Source organism: Gadus macrocephalus, chromosome 20 (assembly GCF_031168955.1).
Source record: "Gadus macrocephalus chromosome 20, ASM3116895v1".
NCBI classification, from domain to species: Eukaryota; Metazoa; Chordata; class Actinopteri; order Gadiformes; family Gadidae; genus Gadus; species Gadus macrocephalus.
In genome coordinates, this window is record NC_082401.1 from 11,232,561 (window position 1) to 11,254,191 (window position 21,631).

Genomic DNA, 21,631 nt, shown 5'->3' on the forward strand with positions numbered 1-21,631 from the left:
GGCACTCCAAATCCCCCGTCAGGTCTTCAGCCATTACAAGGCCGAGCAGAGTGCTCCCTTTCAGAAATGCTCCATGGAGACCACTGGCCTTAGCTGAAGCTTCAGCCGAGCTGCATGATGCCATTTCTTCAAGGGCTGTGAGCACACTCGTACTGTCTGAGAACTGAGTGGATGGCATGGGTGCGAACAGTCCACCTGGTGGGGCAAAGAGGCTTTAAGTTGGTGAATCTTCCATCATGCTCTGATTTTGCGATGTCCTGGAAAATCAACTTGAACTTGCCCGACTGATTGAAGAAGCCTCCCAATTCATGGACCAGACCCATTGAATCCCTGACAAGTACACTAGCTACACAGACAGCCTGCGTTATTAAGTTCACGCAGTGTGCACCGCAGTGACAGTACAGAGCCAGTGGTTGTTGCTTTTTCAAGATGGCTTGCACTCCCTGCAAATGTCCAGACATGTTGGCGGCACCGTCATACGTTTGTCCTCTGAGTTGACTGATAGGAAGGTTTAGGCGTGTCATGACATCACATGCCATATTGGCTATGTTTTGCCCAGTTGTTGATGAGACTTGGTACAGTCCCAGGAACTCTTCCTTTGGCTGGAGATCTTTATCAACAAAGCGGACACATATTGACTCTGCTCAGCTCCTGATATATCCTGGGTGCCATCAATGATAAGTGCAAACTGGACCACTGCGCTTGACGTTACTTCAGCCGCTATTTCTTTGACGATTGTATTGGCCATCAGCTTCAACAGTTCGTTCTGTATCTGGGGACTGGTGAAGTCTGACCATCTAGCCAGGTGGTCAGCTCTGCATCCCCCTTTGCCTTGTACTTCATAAGCTGAATGAAGTTGCCACTCTCCTTCTCATGGCCTCGAAAGGCAATACCTTGCCGCCCCGAAAACTTGACACCCTCAACTATTTTCATCAGATTTCTTCTCGCTTCTTGCTGCTGTCTTTCAATCTGTCTTTCAAGTTGAACATTTACAGGCTTTGCCTCATGGATTCTTGTCATCATAGCTAATTTATGACATTGGCTGTTTTGGTGTGCACTGAATTTCTCTACTGCCTTTCTCCAATTAGTAAAGCCTCTTTTGATAAACATAGGGTCTGCTTTGGATGCCAGCCTTGAATTTGGTGCCATGAAGTATTTTGCACAATAAAAACAAAGGATGCCTTTTCGGAGTTGGCAGTAGTGGAGCCAGGTATATATTCTAAACCACTTCTCCTGAAAGTGGAGTGTTTTGTTTGGCAGTATTTGAGTTGGTATGACCCTGACATCTGGCTGATTTGGGTGTAGTCCCAGCTGCTCTGCTTTCTCTCCTATGTTTCCATCCTCAAGATGTTCTCTCTCTCTCCCTCTGCCTCACTTGCTCCACTCTAAACACACCAGAACGAACGTGGAATAGATGTTATCAAACGTATACATTTTTTTGACAACCCTACACTGTATACATTTGTATATACATTCAAGCAGAACAGGATTCTGCTTGAATGTCATGATTCGGTCTTAACCTTTCATATTTACTCCTCTCTTAGGCGACTCACCTCTATGCCACCACTAGATTGACAAAGATTGCTTTCATCCTCCAAACTTTCTGTCTCTCCCGCTGGCTCACTAGCTCTACTCTGAACACACCAGAGGAAACATGGAAGGAATAATATCACAGATATCAGCAAACTATTTACCAGTAGACTACTGAAACACACTATAGACTATCAGTGCCACTGCCAACAGGATTCTGCTCTAATGTCACAATTCGGTTTAAACCATTAATATTTACTCTTTGACAATCATTTTGCAGACGCTTTTATCCAAAGTAACTTACAAATTGCATTGAACATAGGAAAAGCCAAGGCCCTACTAGTTTCCAGAACTCCTCTCTTAGGCTACTCACCTCTGTCACTAACAGATGGACACACACTACTTTCATCCTCCAAACGTTCTTGCTCTCTCTGTGCTTCACCCTCTTTATTCTGAACACACCAAAGTGAACATGCCACAGGGAAGAAATATTATCAGATAACAAGTACTTTTCCTTTCTCAGATAGTCAGCAAACCACTTTTGATCTGAATGACAATAATTCTATGAGAAACACTGGCTAGTTATTTGTAGTCTATTAACCTTACTCTACTGTTACAACTGATAGGTTAACACTTCTCATTTTCTCACCCCTCTTTACTTACTTTGCTTTTTTTCTGAGATGAGGCAAAACATTGTCGAATGTCTCTGCAACCCTCTTTCTTCCTCTTGCTCATGACGACTGTGAAATAACACAAGCAGCACCAACATCATGAGAGACAAGTTAAAACTTCACGCATGCTTGTTGTTACAATTTACAACATTGATAGTTCCTAAAATGGAGTGCTGAGAATGGGTGTGCACTTCGTAGGCCTACAGTGCATGTGAAATATTTACCCATGGTGACATACACAAGTGCGTGTGTGCGACACAGAGCCAATTTTGAGGCAGGCCTGGCTAACATGAGATTCTACTATCATCCTTACCTCCCTTCTCCTACTCCCAATCCCTTGCTCTTCTCCTCTCTTTCGCTCTCCACACCGCCAAGCCTAGTTACCCTAAAGAGGATGGTGAATTCACTTAAACCAGCAAAGGTTGCTAATGCATATTTGTTACAGTTTGCTAACACCTTTACTGTCACTGGCATTTGTTAATTTGTGAATCAGGCCTCTCTCTCTGTCTCTCTCGCTCTCTCTCTCTCACACTAAGCAGCACCAAATACAATCTTGACGACTTTTGTAGTGCTGTGTGTAGCACTAGCCACACTTTCGCCCCTTCTGAACTTGAACACGCAGTTAATTTCCTTTCCTAGCTCCTCTTGTTTATGTTGGTAGCTTAGCCATATCATGTCACGTTAACATTGGCTACATGGAGCAGAACATAGTGGGTCATGTGTCCGACTTTTTGGAAACGTTTCTTCATAAAACATGCCAGACAGATTTTGTATACATTTTGTTCCTTAGTATTAGCTACATGGGTATGCCGTCTTTCAGAACCTTTCATTAACTGCTCTAAAGAGAGAAAAACGAGTGCATCTTCATTGTACCCAGCACTTCTGAAAATGCACTTCCGAATGCATCTCTGTCCCCAGCGCATTTAAAACCAAACTGCCCATGCATTTAGATCTAATGGGGAACATTGAGACGTCGGCATTATGAGGAGTTGGAATTACGGAATGGGGCCGGGGCCAACGTCATCTAGCTGGCTTATTACATAGCTAACACATAGGTAATAATAATAATAATACATTTAATTTAGAGGCGCCTTTCAAGACACCCAAGGTAACACATAGCTAATGATGCTGCTCTCTAGAGAAGCGACAACAACCCACAAAATTTGAGAGAACTATCAAAAGCTTCATAACTTACCTGTGTGTTGACGTTTTTGAATCCGTGGTCATGTAAGAGAGAGACGGTTGATGACCAATGCAATCGAGTGACAAGTCACCGTCACCGAGTCGCATGTGCGGGGACGAATCAAATCATGGATCTATCCCATTGGCTAGCTAGCCCGAACAGCCATATTCCCATTGGCTGTAAGAGCTGTCGATGGAATCGGATTGAGTTATTTCGGGTGTGCGGCGCGCACTGTGTGCAGAGATGCGTTGAGGGAACGGAGTGTACTTCAGGGAAAACCTAAGTGGTCTAGCCATAGAAATATTGAATTTCTATATGCCTATTCCCAGCGATTTATTTGGGGGGACATTTTGGGCATATCTGAACATTGGGGGGGACTTGTACCCCCCAATGTATATGGCCACTACGCCTATGGTGTGAGTATGACCCGGTTTTTGACAGTGAGCAAAATAGAACCAGGGGGAGGACAACAAATATGTGTTACATGTTCTGCATTAGATGTTTGGGGTTTCATAATCTGCAAGTCCGTGCTATTTTCTACTATGTGCTTCGTTGCCATATAATTTAAGAAGGGTGTTGACAGTTTCAATGGTTACTGCTACAGCGAGATGATGTCGGGGGTAGCGGGGAATGCTGGGCACGTTTGGTTGTTGTGTGGTTCTTGGCTAATAAAAGCTAACGGGTGTTACACCGTGACTGTTTACAGTCTTCCTCATTCATGCACATCTACAAATATGATTTGTTTCCATGCATATTTTTGTTTTTGGTTTTCATCTTTTTCCTTAGTGTTCTTTTGGGTAAAAAAAATCATGCAGAGTTCATATCATTAACCTTTTCTTTTAAAACAATTATACATTCCAGAACATGCTGATGGTTCGGTTCAGGTATGCAATCAGAAGATAGTTTCACATTTGTTAAGTCCTGCAAAATAATGCATTATTTATTAGATATGTATATTGTTAATTGATATTCAATGTTGGGATTTGGTTGAGTTTTGATGACTTCCTCAATATTGCCATACTTGTTACCTTACAGATGGTCAAATTACCATATTTATATTTATTCACCATATTACCATAGTAACTTTCACCTAGATAATGTAATTACCAAAATATGTTTTGTATTGCAATTACTTTTGTACCCCATATCCTTTAAGATACAATTTTCCATACAATATTGCCATCACATGATTTTAATCATAATGGCTATCTACGGTCATTTTTTTGGATAGTTAGGTGATATCAAGTTATAATTACCAGCAAGAAATCCAGCACATTTCAGTCAGATCATGTTTTATTGATGAGAAAACTTAACACATGTCAGTGATACGCCTCATGCTCATGAACCTCTGGCCGCTCATCATATCCCTGAAGCTCCTGTACTCTCCGGGCCTCATGTACATCATCCTTCCCTTGTAGTGGGGCTGCTCATACATCAGCCAGTGGCCGTCCATCACGTGGCAGGACTGGCAGTCGGACATGCGGTAACGATCCTGGATGTTGTCACAGTCGTCCATCATCTCATTGAACTGACCACCGAAGTTCTCCCTCTCGTAGATCTTCATCCTGAACTGGCCTCTGTGCTGTAATGCAGAGGTTCAGAGAAACGGTGTCAGCAGACTCATCAACACAGTCAATATAATAATTGAACTAGTTCAGTGTAAAAGTTGAACTATTTCTCTTACAAAGGGGATCATTCTGCAGGACCTGATGTTGTCAAACATCATTCCCATGCTCTGCATGCGGTGCATGTCGTTGTAATCTCCCCTCCTCATGAAGAACTGCTGGCCCATGTAGTTGTTCTTCTCATAGAGCATGAAGCAGCCGCTCTCCACCCTGCAGGACTGGCACCTGCTCATGTAGGAGGACATGTCGGAGCAGTCGCTCATGCACTCATAGGAGCGACCCTGGAAGTTCTTCTCCTCGTAGAAAGTGATCTGAAACAAAAACATTGTCAGCTGTAGTTTATAATTTCATTAAAGCCACTAGTTTGCTTTAATCTATGTCCGGGGTTGATATGCGTATCAATTATTTATGTGAATACTTTATATATATATATATATATATATATATATATATATATATATATATATATATATATATATATATATATATATACACACACCTTGCCCATCATGATGGCTGTGTTGGTTTTTCAGGTCTCTCAGAGATCGGTTGGTTAACTGATGGTCTACCTGTGTCAACCCCCTACTTTTATACCTGAACAGACCCAAAGACTGCATGACGGCCCCTATTGTTCAAAATACTGACTCATGACCCTGACTCAACATACTATAGAAGCCCATTGATAAGCTTCCACAGCCCTTAACCAGGTTGTAACCCTAATTTAAGGTAACGATGCTTCACTGAAAAACTTTGACCTTAACATTCGTAATCATCTTCAAACTTTCTCTGTAAATTTCTCAAATATGTCTGTATGCCATACATCTATCAGCTTTAAAATTGAAGATGAAGGATGCATGTATAACACATAACAATAGTATAACAAATAGGGCTGCCACTTTTTATTCGAAGTTCGAATATTCGTTCGAAGGTGGGGTGAAAAGTTCGAATTCGAAGTGTAATTCTCCATTCGAACTGTAAAAATGCGCTATAAAGAAGAGAGCGGCGAGTGGCTTTTCCTCAATAAAGCGGCCCTCCTGGATCCCCGCTTCTCCCGGTTAGTCCACCTTTCCCCTGCACAGAAACATCTCGTGACTGAAAGCCTCTCACACGAGCTCATTGAAACGGAGACCGACACTGATCGCACACGACAGGGAGAAAAGTCCGCTGCTGCGCTGGGCGCGATGGGCAGCCTGTAGCGGCTGCAGCTGCAGCGGTAACGGAGAGCTGCGAGACTACTTGTAATTTTCTTTACAAGTACAAAAGAGCAGCATGCCGTGTTGGAGGTCGGCCTCACAGATTGTTCGTTTATATAGGCTGTGTGTGCCATGGACGACATGCCCTCCGCATATCGCGCTCCGAGCAGTTATTGTTAATGCGTAAAAGACAGCCGCACTTGTGTGTCGGAGCTTCCTCTTGTTGTGTTTACAAATGTGTTATCAAAGATGTGTTTTTATCCTGTGCTGTTATGAATTCAGTAGGTATACGTGATTTCCACAAGAAATAAAAAGAAACACGACAACAGTCGTTGTCGTGTATTCGAATTAATTATGGACATTCGAAATTCGTTCGAATTTCATTTTTGGAAAAAGTGACAGCCCTAATAACAAATATAATAAAAAACAGACCCTTACGCTATTAATGATTCAACTAATGTCTTCTTGTTCAAGATTGAAAAACAGGACTTGTTTCTGTATAGAAATCTAAATTTTCAACCTAAAGGAACACCTAATGTTAGGTGTTCCACATTGGGCCTAAAATGTGAGTTCAGAGTCAAGCCAGATGACAAGATATTAAATATTGAAATTTGCTCACCTTGGAGTGTATGTATGTTTTGAGTGCGGTGAATGCTAGGCAACCTAAAAAACAACATCCACTTAGTTTTGTCTGGGTTCAAGACAAGCTTACGCCTTAAAATAAACTGCCGAAATTCATTAAAGGCAATATGCAGGCTTGTAGCGTCCAATGCAAAAATGGGGCAAAATAGTATGGTATGTTTTTATGAGTTTTAGTTTTGAAAAGCTTCTCTCAACTGAAACTATAGTGACTGGGTGAGTAAGAAGTTTGGATTCAGGCCTACTATATCCTCCTTATAGATGTGAGTTAGCATCTCTGATGGTGTGGAGATGTCTGTGGGGAAGGACTGAACTTCCCCCACTGCCTCCAGGCTCAGGTCCTGAGCTTCAACATCTTCTGTGGTCTTCTTCTCAGGTCCTTTGAGTACAGAAATCCATCAAGCTGGAAGAATGTTTCCATAATGGAAAACTTTGGGTTACTTGACGTAATCCCTGGTTCTTTGATAACAGAGTGAGGTGTTTCACTATGGGAATCGCCTTGGCGTGACCTACTACTGGAAACTCCTATTACACCACGTTTGTCCTTGAAAGACCCGCCCTCCTCAAATCATTCTATACCGGTTTCTTTCCGTGTAAATGCAAGGAGGGACGTGTTGGTGAAACACCTCACTCTGTTATCAAAGAACCAGGGATTACGTTAAATTACCCAAAGTTATTTTCTAACTTCGCTCTGTGTTTCACTATGGGAGATATAGGCCCTGTCCACACGAAGCCGAAACGGGCGAAACTGGTTCGGTTTCGATCTATCCGGTTTCGGAGTTTCTCCGTAAAGACGGAGTCAAGCGAAACCGGGTATATCTGTAGAAACGCTGTAGTACACATGCCAGGCCCATAAGGGGCGCTGCTTCTGCTACAGAAATCCAGAAGAAAATTAAATAAGAAGAAGAGGCGAGCATGCGCATAAAGGCTGCCCCTCGAACCACTAACACAAACAGTCAACAGTCTCAATAAATAATGGCTTAGCAACCCAACAAGGGACATGATCTGCTGCAGAACGATTACAAGCCTGTAGTCCGCCATCATCTTTGTTGTTGTGAGTTCTGAGACTCCGCGGGCTAAACAGTCATTGGCTAGAGGGTCGAAGGGTGGGGCGATGACGTCATGGTTAACGGTTTCAGTCGGTTTCAGGCGTCCACACGAATCCAAAACGAAACCGGGTAGATTTGAAACCACCTCCGAGGGTGGTTTCAGAAGTTTACAGTTTCGGTCAGCGGATTCGCCGGCTTCGTGTGGACGGAAGGCCGAACCGTACAAGACCTTTGCGGTTTCGCCGTGAAATCGTCTTCGTTTTGACGGGGCCATAGACCACTCCCGTATTGCATATGTCTCCCGAAGCCATGCAAATTCAGCCAGGCAGCAAATATCACTTTGAGTCTGTTGAGATCGTCTCCAGCACGGCTTGAGAAACAGAAGGCCCTGAGACATCCAGCCTATAAAACCTAACAAAGGTGTGAGGCGTAGCCCAGCTCGCCGCAGCACAAATGTCATGCACTCACACTCCCCTGAATAAGGCCCATGAAGTAGCCATACCCCTTATGGAGTGGGCCCTCAAGCCCTTACATTCATAAGCAAGAGATTTAGGCTCTACAATCCAGTGGGATAGCCTCTGGCGGGACAAAGGCTTGCCTCTATGGGGAGTGGCCCAAGACATGAACAGTTGATCCCCTTTCCTAAAAGCAGCTGACCGACTCACATATACATGGGCCCGCACCGGGCATAATGTATTGAGTCTCTGCTCCTCCGCAGAGGAGAACGGAGGCAGGTGAAACGCCGACAGTTCCACCGTGAGACACCTATAGGTCGACTCAACCACCTTAGGCACAAAGGCCGGATTGGGCCCCAGGCAGACCTTGGAGATCCCCAGAGCAAACTGCAAGCAGGAAGGACGGATAGACAAAGCCTGTAAATCACTCACACGCTTAGCTGTGGTTAAAGCTAACCACAAGCTGGTGTGCCTCGAGTCGCACCAGTCCTCAAAAAGCCGATACTTGCCACTGTAGAGCCGGCGAGTGGAAAGGGCCCTTGCATTCTGAATTGTGTCAACGACCTGTGCAGGCAGGCCTGCCGCATTCAGGTTCCACCTCTCACGGGCCAAGCCCAGAGTGCTATGCGATCCGTGTGCGGATGGTAAATCTCCCCGCCCGCTTGGGAAAGGGGCCATGGGTCTCCCGCCAGGAGTTGTATTATTTCCGCCTCCCAATGTTTGGATGGCCACCGCGGCGCTATCAGGATTAGCGACAGACTCTGTTCTCTCACCCTGGCTAGGGTGGGGGAGATTAGGCTGAGAGGGGGGAAGGCATATAGCAGCACGTTTGGCCACGGATGGGTCAGCGCATCTACCCCTAGGGGAGCCTTTACGTCTGACAGGGAGAAAAACAACGGGCACTGAATGTTTTCCCGCGAGGCGAAGAGATCTACGGCTGCCAAGCCGTATCTCCGCCATATTTGTCCCACAACCTGCGGTTGAAGAGTCCACTCCCCGTACAGGGGGTTTCCTCTGGACGTAAGATCTGCTCCTCTGTTCAGTACACCTGGTACATGTGTCGCCCGAAGGGACAAGAGCCTGGTGCTGCTCCAAAATATAATTTCTCGAGCTAACTCATGTAGTTTCAGTGAGCGAGTGCCGCCCTGCCGGTTGATGTATGCCACTACAGTGGAATTGTCTGTCTTTACCAAGTCATGGCGGCCCTGGATAAATTGTAGGAAGTGTTTTAGAGCAAGGAACACTGCCCAAAGTTCTAGGAGGTTTATGTGAGCCTGAGCTAGATTGTGGCTCCAGGTGCCGTTCACTGCTCTGCCCATCATTGTCGCACCCCACCCTGACAAGGACGCATCCGTTGTCATGGTTACCCTGGACGAACCGTGCACACCGACCACGGGCGGAGAGCGGTAACACACGCTGGTGTTACTTTCACCTTGCGATTCAGGTGGCGACGGGAGCACAGACGTAGTGCTGTGACCCAGCGCTTAAAATCTCTCATCAGAAGCCCCAAATGTACTACTGATATCACCGAAGCCATAAAGCCAAGTAGGCGTAGGCATAACCTGAACGATACTGTCTGCCTGCCTGAAGAGGGAGAGACACGGCATGAGAGACGTTAGTCTCCTCTCTGATAGTGTGACGCGATAAGAGCGAGAGTTTATGTGGAGACCAAAATATTCCGCACATTGTGCGGGGTCCACATGGCTCTTTTCCCAATTTATGCTGAATCTCGGAGTCCTCAGATGATTTACCACCGTAGTGGAATCTCTGAGTGCCTGTTCGCGTGAATTGGAACATATCAGATAATCGTCCAGATAAGAGAATATTCTGATGCCGCTGTTTCTTAGCGGTGACAGTGCTGCCTCCACACACCTGCTGAACACCCTCGGGGCCAACGATAGCCCGAACGGGACTACTTGGTATTCGTAACCCCTGTTCTGATACGTGAACCGGAGAAATTTCCGGTGTGCGGGATAGATGGCAATGTAAAAATATGCGTCTGAGAGATTGATCGTTACAAACCAATCCCCTGGACGGATTGAACGACAGAGCACTTTGTGTGTTAACATCCTGAACGTGTATTTGCGCAGGTGTCTGTTTAACGCACGGAGATCTAATATGGGGCGAAGGGACGAGCTCCCTCTCTTTGGAATGAGAAAATAACGGGAGTAAAAACCCTGTTGGGCTTGCTCGTTCGAGACAGCCCTGATCGCTTGTTTTCGCAGCAGGGACGATATTTCGTCCTCTAGGATTCGCGGCGAATCCCCACTGGCCATAGAAACGAACACGCCGTTGAATCTGGGTGGTTTCATAGCAAACTGCAGTCTGTAACCCTGGGAAACCGCAGACAGGATCCACGGGTGAACTGCGCATGCACGCTACTGTTCCACTCGTGTAGCGAGCGTGCCCATGTGATCGCACTTCAACGACGTCACCCTCGGGACGCAAGGGGAGAGGTCTGCCCTCACAGGAGAAGCGTGAGCTCTCCCTATGGGAATGCAGGGACCAAGTTTTTTTCTTTCTTTTTTTGTACATTTCACCCTTGGCTCTGGGCCTGGTTGTGAAAATGCAGGGTTTATTGTTTCCATGTTTAAAAAGAGTGAAAATGTCTGGTGACACTGGGAAAATGCTTGGTGGCATTGTGTCAACCGCTGCCCCTGTCTCAGTTCGCCCTGAACGTTAGGCGAGAGAGACTGAGAAAGGGCCCCTGGAGAACTTGAACATATCCAGGTCCCTGAACCATGGAACTTGGGGCTTTGCCCTACCCTCCCAAGCTTTCTTTTCTTCATGGGAGGGGGAGAGAGAGAAGCTGGGAGTGCTAGGTTGCACGCTTCTTCTTCCAATCCCCGGGGTGGGGAGAGCGGTTCCTGGCTGCCGCAGCAGCGAAGGAGTGTTTGCCCCATGGCCTTAGGTTCTCTGACCTAGGCTGTTGTGTGGGCTGGTCTGTAAGCTCTCTGAGGCCTGCTTCCCCCTTGTTTTCCCCTTGCTGCCGCTGCAGCGGCCGCAAAGCCTAACCTCGCTGGTTGGGGTGGGCGGGGAGCCTGTTTTCGGGGAAGGCAGAGATCGAAAGCCTCTCCTTCCTGTTTCCTGAGAGTGCTGGTCTCTCACATTTTCTCCAGCGCTGGACCAAACAGACCCTTGGTTGGGTCATATGCAGCATCCATGACCTCGGCTTTCTGCGCGTAACTCAGTCCGGAGAGACTGAGCCTCAACGCTCTCTCACCTGAGACTGCGAGTGCCATGACTTGGCCACAGCCCTGAACTGCACCCCGTGAGGAGCGTAGGACTAGGTCATTCACAATGCAAATTTCATCCCAGAGGGCAGGGTTGGGTGACCCAGAGTCTAGCCGTCGACCCATTTCCTCTAGGATTTCAGCCTGATATGCAGACAGGAGTGTCATGGCATTAAGTGAGCATATCGACTGTGCTGCATATTTATACATCCTCTGGTAAGTGGAACCGGTGAGGCGGTCTATCCTACCAGGCAGGGAGATGCCTGAAGAAGCGGAGAGAGAGCGACGGTTTGGGTGGAGGTGGTAAGCCACTGAAGGCTCCACAGCTGGGGGTTCAAACAGCCCCAGCTCTCCAATCCCGTGGATCTCCAGCTTTGAGCAGCCCTTGGTTGGAAGCTTGCTCTTAAATGGACTGGACCAGTAGCGGCTCATTTCCTTGAGATGGGAACTTCTGGTAGGAGCTGAAGGCGGTTGGGCTGGTGGGAGCCTCTTGACATCGTACAGGTCTCTCTCAGCATCCGGGGCTGCAGTCCAGTGAATGGCCAGTTTTGCAGCGGCCCGTTTGCACACCTCGTACAGGTTACCGTCTACCGGTTGCACAGCGTCAGAGGCGCTAGGGGGTCTGGACAGTTGGACAGGAAAAGTGGAGTCGTCCTCCTCTTCCTCCATTCCGTCCATGTCAAGGAGGTCAATGTTGGCGTCGCCGTCGCCCTCTGCGTCCTCAGCGCCTGGTTCCGCCTCAAGGATTAAGTTATCGAATAGCCGGGGCACGAGGGGGGATGCCGCCTCCATCATGTCCACCCAGCTCGTTGTCGCTTGGGACTGATGGGTGCTCGTTGAGGCTATGGCGGTGGCACCCGCCAGGCAGGGATCCTGGTTGGTAGCCACCGTCACTCTTAGCCTCCTTTCTAGAATTTTCTCCAGCATCGATGCACAGTGAATGCAGGTCCGCTAGCGAAGTTTGAGCGTGTTTAATGCCCATACACGCTATGCACATGGGGTGGGGGTCCCGGCCTGATATCGAGGCTCCACATGACGCGATGCACAGGCGGGATACAGCCTCCTTAGCCTTCGGCTCCGACCCTTTGGCGGAGGTGGCGGACGAAGGCATAGCGCAGAGTTCACTCGCCGTGATGCGTTTGTTACACTCTGGGTGTGTTGGCTCAGCCAACAAGCTAATGTTAACTGTGCCGCGGTAAGCTCGCCTTGACGCGTTAGCCGATAAGCTATACCGTAACCAGCAAATCACTCACCTTTCGGCGAAATTCGCCGTTTTGAAACCAAAATAGGTGACCTCCGTGAATCGTGTAGATTTGATGAAAAAATATTAATGGGGTGGGGTGGGGGGGGGGGGGGGGGGTAGGTTCAGAGGCCGGCCAGTTTATAGTCCTCCGTAAAGTGCTGTACTTATGCTGCGTTCGAGTATTCTCTGCGAACCGACTCGGATCTCGGATCTGACGCCACGCCCACACTTCAAGCGTTTTATTATTTCGCTCGGTCGTTGGAGGAAAACATGGACGCCACCCGGAAAGCTGTTGTCGCGGTAGCATTGGCAGAGGACCAGGCGCTCCAAAATAAGTAGGCTATAGGCCATAGTCAAGTCAAGTTTATTTATATAGCACATTTAAAACAACAGTAGTTGACCAAAGTGCTGTACACAAATACAATATATTTGTGTACATAGGCAGAGATACGGACGCAGTAAGGTATTGCAGTAATACGAGTGATTGAAATTACCATTTTAACTAGGGCTGCAACAACGAATCGATAAAATCGATAAAAATCGATTACTAAATGTCGTGTCGCGCGATTAATAAGTTACTCATAGGCGCAGCACTGTTTACAGCCAGCCGCCGACAGGTTGGTTCACGGTTCATGCACGCCCACAGCGAGCTTCAGTGTGAGCGACCACAGCTTGTATTTGTCATATCTTAAAACTGGACTGTAGGCCTACATAAAAGTGTTGTACCTTCACTGTCTTTAGGTAAAAAAAAACTCCTTCAACTCAGTGTCCGTCTAGTAGTCCAACCGAAAATTCTGTCAGCTGCTGCTGCTGCAGACGTTGTGCAGACAGGCTCGGAGTCGGCACCGCGTGCATCAACAGTCATTCAAAGCAGCGGTAGTAATCACACAACCGGACGGTGTAGAAAGTCCCGTCAGTTAAAAATAGTAATGCAGTTTTTAAATCCATGTTAAAATCGGCAGGATATAGAGATGGTTAGCTTAAAAAAAACAACTAACCAATGGTCACAAACAGTGTCAAATGTGATGTGTTCAGGTCGGCTCAGAAATACGATTGATGCGTTCAAATGCAGCAGTAAAAAAATAAATAAAATTGAGATTTTGGTGAAGACTTGTTTTCCCAGTAATATAAAATAGATAGTAAAGATAGAATTAATTATGACCTGTTTAATGTCCTATCTTGAACTATCATCATCTTATCAGCAATTAAAGCAATATTACAAGTTCTATTTCAAGGAGTCTCGAAAATGGTATCAATAGGTTTGACCGGTTAACCATGGACATCCCTTGTATACATATAAAAGTATATCAAATCATACATTGTATGTTTCTTTTTTGTGTTATCCCAGTTATGTTTTTTTAATCTTTTTATTATTTAGTATTACTTTTAATAGTTCCGGGACGTTGGAGCAATAACCTGGTGTTTTTACATTTCAGTCTGCACTGTGAATTTGAAGTAATGTTCAGTTTTTGAATAAAGATGCGGCAATTCCAATTTTATTTTTATTTTTTTCTATCCGATTCATCGATTAATCGAAAAAATAATCGACAGATTAATCGATTATTAAAATAATCGTTAGTTGCAGCCCTAATTTTAACCACCAAAGTGGTCCAAGCACAATGAAAACAGTTCATACTTCAAGTCACAATGAATCTTGAATTCTGTCTCGGAATTTTGCTCGGTCACCACTGAGTTCAACCGAGATGGCGAGTTCGCCGTCCGAGGAAAAGGGGCGTGTCGCTTGGCAACGTCCTCGGACCTCCGAGACGGATGGATATTAAAACGCAGCAATAGACATGGAGAGCCTGTCGGAGAACCTCTCCGTAGTTTACGTGCGCATCCAATATTTTTTAACTATCAGTCGTCGCAACAGAGACGGTAAGGGCTGTGATTGGTCCTCTAACAAAATCCTTTCCGGAAACGCTACTCGGTTTGACTTTGGACCTTATTTACTTTGTACGTTGTTTACTTTGCAAAGGACCAATAAAATACCAAATAGGATTTTTAAAGCTTTGGAAGTTTATTTATAAAACTATTTGCAAATATTTTGTTGTCAACATATAAGATCGATCGGGCGGAGAATTGCAATGCGTATCCGACATCCCGACGGAGAACTTTGAATGCGCGAGCAGGCGCCTCGTTAGACCTGGGCATTCGAGGCTATAGCCCCGGATCTTTTGGGAATAGCCCCGGATCGCTGTGCCGTAAAAAAACACATCATAATGTTGAAAGTAGCCCCGTAGAGTTTACTTCTTTGTGATTGAATTACCAGCAGCCACAGATGCAACATTGTAGCGAGTGAAAACCGCAAAATTCTGCCGTGTCCATGTATGGGCAGATTTAGAATAATTTGTTGCAAAATGTTGCAAATTCAACGTCGGTATTCTTTCTTCTGCATAGCGCATCTCGTCGATATTGCTGTTTTGTGCTGCTAGCCTTTTAGTGAGATCAGAGTGTTGAGAAGGACAGTACCAAAATATCTTTGGTAAGATGGATATAAGAGAGACCTGCAGTGAATTCAACCCGGTCCACTTGACATCGGGTAGGTGCATGACAGTGGTACCGTAAAACGTCAATAGCCCGGGCTATTATTTGTTTTCTATCACTGAACTTTCGAACAAAACTCTTGCTCAGCAACGATGGGAAATAGCCTACTATCAAATGCATTATTTAAACCAGTATGAATATTACCGTAGGCCTACATGTTTACCAGGCAGTTGAATAACGCCTGCACACACACACAGTCACGCACGCACGCACACGCAGAGTGGTAATCGGGAGAGTTGGGAGAATTCCCTGTGGCCCGTTAACGTTTCGGGGGGCGCCGGGTCAACGTCGCAACCAATTCGATTTTGTCTAGAGGGGAGTAACTGAGCGCCCCCTCCCGAAGTGGTACAGCCCAGGTCGGCCTTGAACTGCGATTGATCAGAAAGACGTAACAGCTAATGACAACATTGAACTCTCATGCAGGCTCGAACAGAATATTAAAAAAATTCTACCGGGGAGGATACCCCGGACCCCCCTAGAGGGATAATATCCTTCTCACCTTTTTCACCCCTGACCCGTTTTCATGCCTGCTGTAAACAAATACAGGAGAACCGGAGAAGCAGCTCGCCTTTACGAGGACACTGCCCGGCGGGTGTAATAATAGATAGCTTCTTACGAAGTTATTACTCAGCCGAACCAGGTTAAAAGCCTACGACTGCGTTCGACGACGGAATCCTTGACGGCCCGTCCGTGAACTGTTAAGCAGTTTAAAGCTAACCTAGATGAGCTGAGGGAGCTTGAGTAGCTTTCTCATGGAACGAAAGCGAGAATGATTTGAGGAGGGCGGGCAGTGTTGCCAGATCAGATTGACAGTTTCCAGCCCAATCACATCTTAGAACCCGCCCACTCCAATAAAAACCCGCCCAAACCACGAAGTTGCCAGACGCCCATGTAAACCCGTAAAATCATAACACATACAATAGAAAACACATCCAGAGCTTCATATCTGCATCAAATAACCACATATAAATGAAAGATAAATAGGTTTTTGAAAATTGCAACCAACAAGAGCGCACTAAATCAACCATAGGCTAATGGTTGGCTACGTTTTTTTTTCTTTCGCTTTTCATCACCAGATTCTTGTTGTCTCTTACTTGCCATTATGGAGAATCGCCATTCAAAAACAGCTTGATAACACCGGGAAAAGCATGCTCTGTCTCCGATGCGAAAAGACGAGAGCTTCGAAGGCTGTACCGTTAGGGTCAGCCTTCGTTTTTACCTAACAACATTAGGTAAAAACATCTAATTTGCCGAAATTTTGTGATGGGTTATACAATTTAGTAACCTTACTTTTTGAACTTTTGCTGAACTGACGTCATGGTCAAATTGCCAATTGAAATTATGCAGATTAAAATAATAAAAAAATACGAAATTGCCCAGGTTAAGTGTAAATATTAATATAAAGCACATATGTGCCTTTTTTTCATAAATATCCTTAATACATAATGGGGTGCAGTAAGAATTAAAAGGCGTCTTCCAAGTAGTGCTAATAACATAGATAATAAGCAGTGAATCACCATTGTGCGAATTCCCTACTAGACCAAACGAGACTCGTAATGGTAGGTAAAAACAATACTTTATTAAAGCTTGCAATTGTGATGTAGAACAAAATAAAAATAAAACAAAGTGCTTGCATGAAATTGAAGCCTACCAGCGATCGTTAGTTAACTTGTGTGGTGGTGCCTATTTGTTCACCCATGTGCCATGGCAACGCGATTGCTACCTGCTGTAGTACTCTCATTGGCTGAATCGATGAGAACATTTTAGACTCAATCAATAAAAGGTTGCGGGGAGACAAAGCTCTGTTCGTTTGTATATTTTATTTACGTGACCATATTTCTCGCAAATTCCTTTCCATTCGCCATATTAACGATATGTACGCCACATTTATATAATAATAATATTAAAAATATTTTTCACAATAATAAAAACTCGCCAAACGTGGACAGAAGCAGCCCAAATTGTATACACCCGCCCAAGGTATTTTTTCCCCGCCTGACGTAAACAAAAGAAGCCCAATTGGGCGGAAAACCGCCCAATCTGGCAACACTGAGGGCGGGTCGACTGTATAAGTGCAGGGGGCGGGACCCTGTGGCACAGTCCGACCTGTCTGTCAAGGACAGACGTGGTGCAATTGGAGCTTCCAGTAGTAGGTCACGCCTAGGCGATTCCCATAGTGAAACACAGAGGGAAGTTAGAAAAATAACCTTTCTTTGACACTGACCACCAGGGCTGTATCAACAAGAGGAAGAAAAACTTCTCATTTGAATATCCCTTCTGCTGTACCCTGTGTTTCCGCTCCTCCTTTGTATTCAAACTGTATATTTGCTCTTCTCTTTCGGACCTCGGGCCAGCCAATTTTTACCTCAATCTCCTCTGCAATTTCCCTGGCATCAGTTTCAACTGAGATAAAAATCCTGTTTCTCTGAATTCCTGTAAGAAGCCTGTAACTGCAGTTATAGGCTGCCTGAGTGTATCCTGAGTGTAGCAACTGACACTGTGGGGCTCTGTAGAAGCTTGTTTACTTTGTTGATCTGGTACAAAACATTGTACCATACAATGATGCTTACCAGAAAAGGCCATGTCTGCATCTCCTTGAAGATTCCTTTAGCTGACAAGGCAACTTCTGCATCCCTCTTTTCCTTGGCATGGTCCTCTAGCACAGTCAACGCCTTTTATCAGGCAACTGATACTAAACAGCTTTGACAGCTTCAATTCAACATTCCCACCTCATTGTAGACAGTGCCTTTACGGTGAAGGTCTACACATGGTCCTTAAGGATTGTCCAGCGATGTACTGAGGAGCTGAAGAGAGTGTAGAGACGCTGCAACAGACCGCATCACAGGGTCAAACTGAGCCACTAACTGAAACTGACCCAAGAAATGACAGTTGCCTGGTTGATAAAGTTTGTCAGAGTGGCCACTGACAGGATGTTGATAATTGCCAGTAACCTTGATAAAATCTCATTCCAGCGTTTTGCTTCTACTTCAATTGTGTACTGATTATGTTGATCTATTGTTGTTTCTGTCTCAAGCTGATGTGATTGCTGCTTCCAGCTATCAGCATTTTTCCTGTGCTCTTCAGACCTTTCATGGTTTAAATGAAATGTATTGCAAGGTTTTTCCAGTCTTTAAATCCTTCCTCACTAAATTGTTTTTGTTTTACGAAAAGCGACAACAAAGGCAAAAAACACGGTCTGCTCTTGATCTTTGACCTGGACTGACCTCAATTTGACTATCAAGCAGCGCTCTCTATCAGTGAGCAGCTTGGGCCAGAGTGCTCAGTCATCCACAAGAATGTGTGTCTCGCAGTCGCTGTCATTGTTATCGTTATTGTCATCATAATCAATAACCGAAGTGGAAGAAGCAGAGGGAGAAATACTCACTGCCAGTTGTGCATCATCTCCGTCAGTTTGTTAACACACATTAACGTCATTAGCATCTCTGCTGGCTGAGCCAAAGCCTTTGGTCTTTCTTCTTCTTTTTCTGTGACCCGCTTTTGTACGATCGCTTAATTTCTCACTGGATTTATCTCTTACTGCTTACTGTTTTGAATTTTACATAATTTCCGCATACGCGTGATGAGCGTGATGTGCGTAACAAGGAATAGTCAATGTCGTTCAGACTGAAGGGGGGGTGCACACGGAAAGATCGTCAAAACATGAGTAATTAGACATCCCTACGCTACTATTATGAAGATATTGTTCTAAAAACAATAAATATGGGGACAAAATATATGTATTGGGGCATTTTGTTGGCCCCAAAAGGCCTTCTATGGGGCCTGGGGCTCCAGGCAAATGCCGGGTTTGCCTGGGGGAATAGTACGGCCCTTCTCTCGCTGTCTCTTTTGAGATAATTCGGATATCGACTATCAAGCAAACTTTTCGAATATATTCTAATATTTACAAGCCCCCCCCCCCCCCCCGCACAGCGCAAACAATAACGTGACAACTAAGCAGTAGACAGCAGCAGGAGTAAGGCCTATAATGTCACAAGAAATTCATTCCTCAATGTTGTCTATCAACTTGATCTGGATCAAGTGCGGCTCTCTTTTTATTCACGATGTTACCTGCACAGACGTGCCTGGCACACACAGGTATTTGTGGGTCAATGGTGAGAGCAGCGGGTATTTGTTGTAGCCTTAGGGCCCTATCTTGCATCCGGCGCAATTGACTTAGGCCCCGTCCACACGAAGCCGATTTCATGGCGAAACCGCAAAGGTCTTGTACGGTTCGGCCTTCCGTCCACACGAAGCCGGCGAATCCGCTGACCGAAACCGTAAACTTCTGAAACCACCCTCGGAGGTGGTTTCAAATCAACCCGGATCGTTTTGGATTCGTGTGGACGCCTGAAACCGTAAACCATGACGTCATCGCCCCACCCCTCGACCCTCCTGCCAATGACTGTTAAGCCCGCGGAGTCTCAGAACTCACAACAACAAAGATGATGGCGGACCACAGGCTTGTAATTGTTCTGCAGCAGATCATGTCCCTTGTTGGGTTGCTAAGCCATTATTTGACTGTTGACTGACTGTTTGTTTGTGTTGTTAGTGGTTCGGGAAGCAGCCTTTATGCGCATGCTCGCCTCTTATTATTTAATTTTCTTCTGGATTTCTGTAGCAGAAGCAGCGCCCCTTATGGGCCTGGCATGTGTACTACAGCGTTTCTACAGATCTACCCGGTTTCGCTTGACTCCGTCTTTACGGAGATACTCCGAAACCGGATAGATCGAAACCGGAACGGTTTCACCCGTTTCGGCTTTGTGCGGACGGGGCCTTAATCACTGGCGCATGGGTCGTTGCTAGTTTGCAACTGGCGCAGAGCGTTCTTTTCCCGCCTGCTCCACGCGGGCGCAAAAGTCATTTATTGCGCCGGTAAAATAGCGACATCGCCATACAACCGCCCACAAAGCTACTTGCGCTTGGCGCTTCTCACTTGCGTTTCAGACCGTTAAAATAGTCTTTCCACCAATGCAGGGTGTTGCTGTCCGTGGGGAGAGGGGGTTACGTCATGTCGTTTTGAAGCTCCTGGATACCATTATTGGTGCGTGTGCCCGGGTCGATAGAGTTGCATATGTCCCCAAACAAGTTTCCCATGGCACCTAAGGCCGGAGCCATGTCTTCGTTCTCTTGCGCACAGTTTCCATCGGTCTCAGCTTACCTCAGCTCCTGAGATAAGCTTTCAATTACGAGTTGTTTCTGCCCAGACAAAAGGTGAACCAAGAGTCTGAACTGGGGGTCCAGAAGAGCCGCTTCATTGAGAAGCATCCATTCGTTGTTGTTTTTTTTTCACTGAAGCGCGCTTTGAAATTGTCGATCATCTTGGCTAACAAAATGAATTGATCAATGATTGTAGACTGACACTAATTGTTTTGCTTTAAGCTTGTGTTATTAATTGTCATATTTTGCACCTCTAGTCCATTGCCCACTGCTAGGTTTAGCGTGTGTGCCAAGCAAGTAGGGGTGTAATGATCCATCGATGTAGATCGATACATTGATAGATTGGCGAACGATCCAACTGCATCTATGTATATCGCTGTATTATACGCTATTATAGGGCTGGGCGATATGGCCTAAAATAATAATCCCCGATTTTTTCATAAAAAATCTGATTTCCGATTTAAATCGATTTACATAAAAAAGCATTATGGCAGGCCCTGCCATTGTAAACAGTGTAACCTGCAACATAACATAAAATGTAAAATATATAAAATATAAAATAAAATATTTCTGTAAACATAAAATATTTCTAATGATAAGAGGACTTCTGATAAAGTGCCAACATAACATTCAAACTTTCAACACTGGTGATAAATATACATTGTTTTGCAAACGGTAATAATTACCTTAAGAAAGGGAATAGTAACGGGAGAAGAATGAGGAAAAACACACGCACGCAGCTCTTTCCTTCACTCGTCTGTATTGAATGAGGAAGAGGAGTGCGATCCCCCTACTGGAGCCCCGAGGCATTACCAAAAGATCGACGAATCACCAACAGATCGACGAATTATTAAACCACACAGATATATTTCAAATGAATTATGTTTACCTCAAAATAGATTATACATATATGAATAAATTGTGGTATACAACTTGTCAAACTCGCTGCCATGTTTGTGTATCACTTTGGTAAATGCGCGCTCTGTGCGGGGGGAGGGCTGAGCCCATTCCAAACTACGGGAACTGAGAGGGAAGCGTTTGCGGATGTTGAAGAGAAAACCGATTTTCATTTGAACAAGTCGACGTGAGCTACACACTCGAATTAA

At 45.5% G+C, this 21,631-nt stretch overlaps 1 protein-coding gene, 1 long non-coding RNA gene and 1 pseudogene across 2 annotated transcripts; 1 reads left to right on the forward strand and 2 right to left on the reverse strand.

Annotated features, from left to right (window-relative positions):
- Window positions 1–4,659: 4,659 nt before the first annotated feature.
- On the reverse strand, window positions 4,660–5,603 carry LOC132448628 (gamma-crystallin M1-like). Its single transcript, XM_060040073.1, has 3 exons — window positions 5,509–5,603; window positions 5,069–5,320; window positions 4,660–4,966 (listed from the first exon to the last, which is right to left on the reverse strand). The coding sequence occupies exons 1-3, from the start codon at window positions 5,518–5,520 to the stop codon at window positions 4,694–4,696; spliced, it is 537 nt and encodes a 178-aa protein (XP_059896056.1). The 5' UTR covers window positions 5,521–5,603; the 3' UTR covers window positions 4,660–4,693.
- Window positions 5,604–8,932: 3,329 nt separating this feature from the next.
- Window positions 8,933–12,505, reverse strand: LOC132448912 (uncharacterized; annotated as a pseudogene).
- A 321-nt stretch (window positions 12,506–12,826) lies between these two features.
- On the forward strand, window positions 12,827–14,822 carry LOC132448652 (uncharacterized). The gene is made up of 2 exons (XR_009523403.1): window positions 12,827–13,178; window positions 13,263–14,822. It is a non-coding gene; the product is annotated as an uncharacterized LOC132448652 (long non-coding RNA).
- Window positions 14,823–21,631: the final 6,809 nt, after the last annotated feature.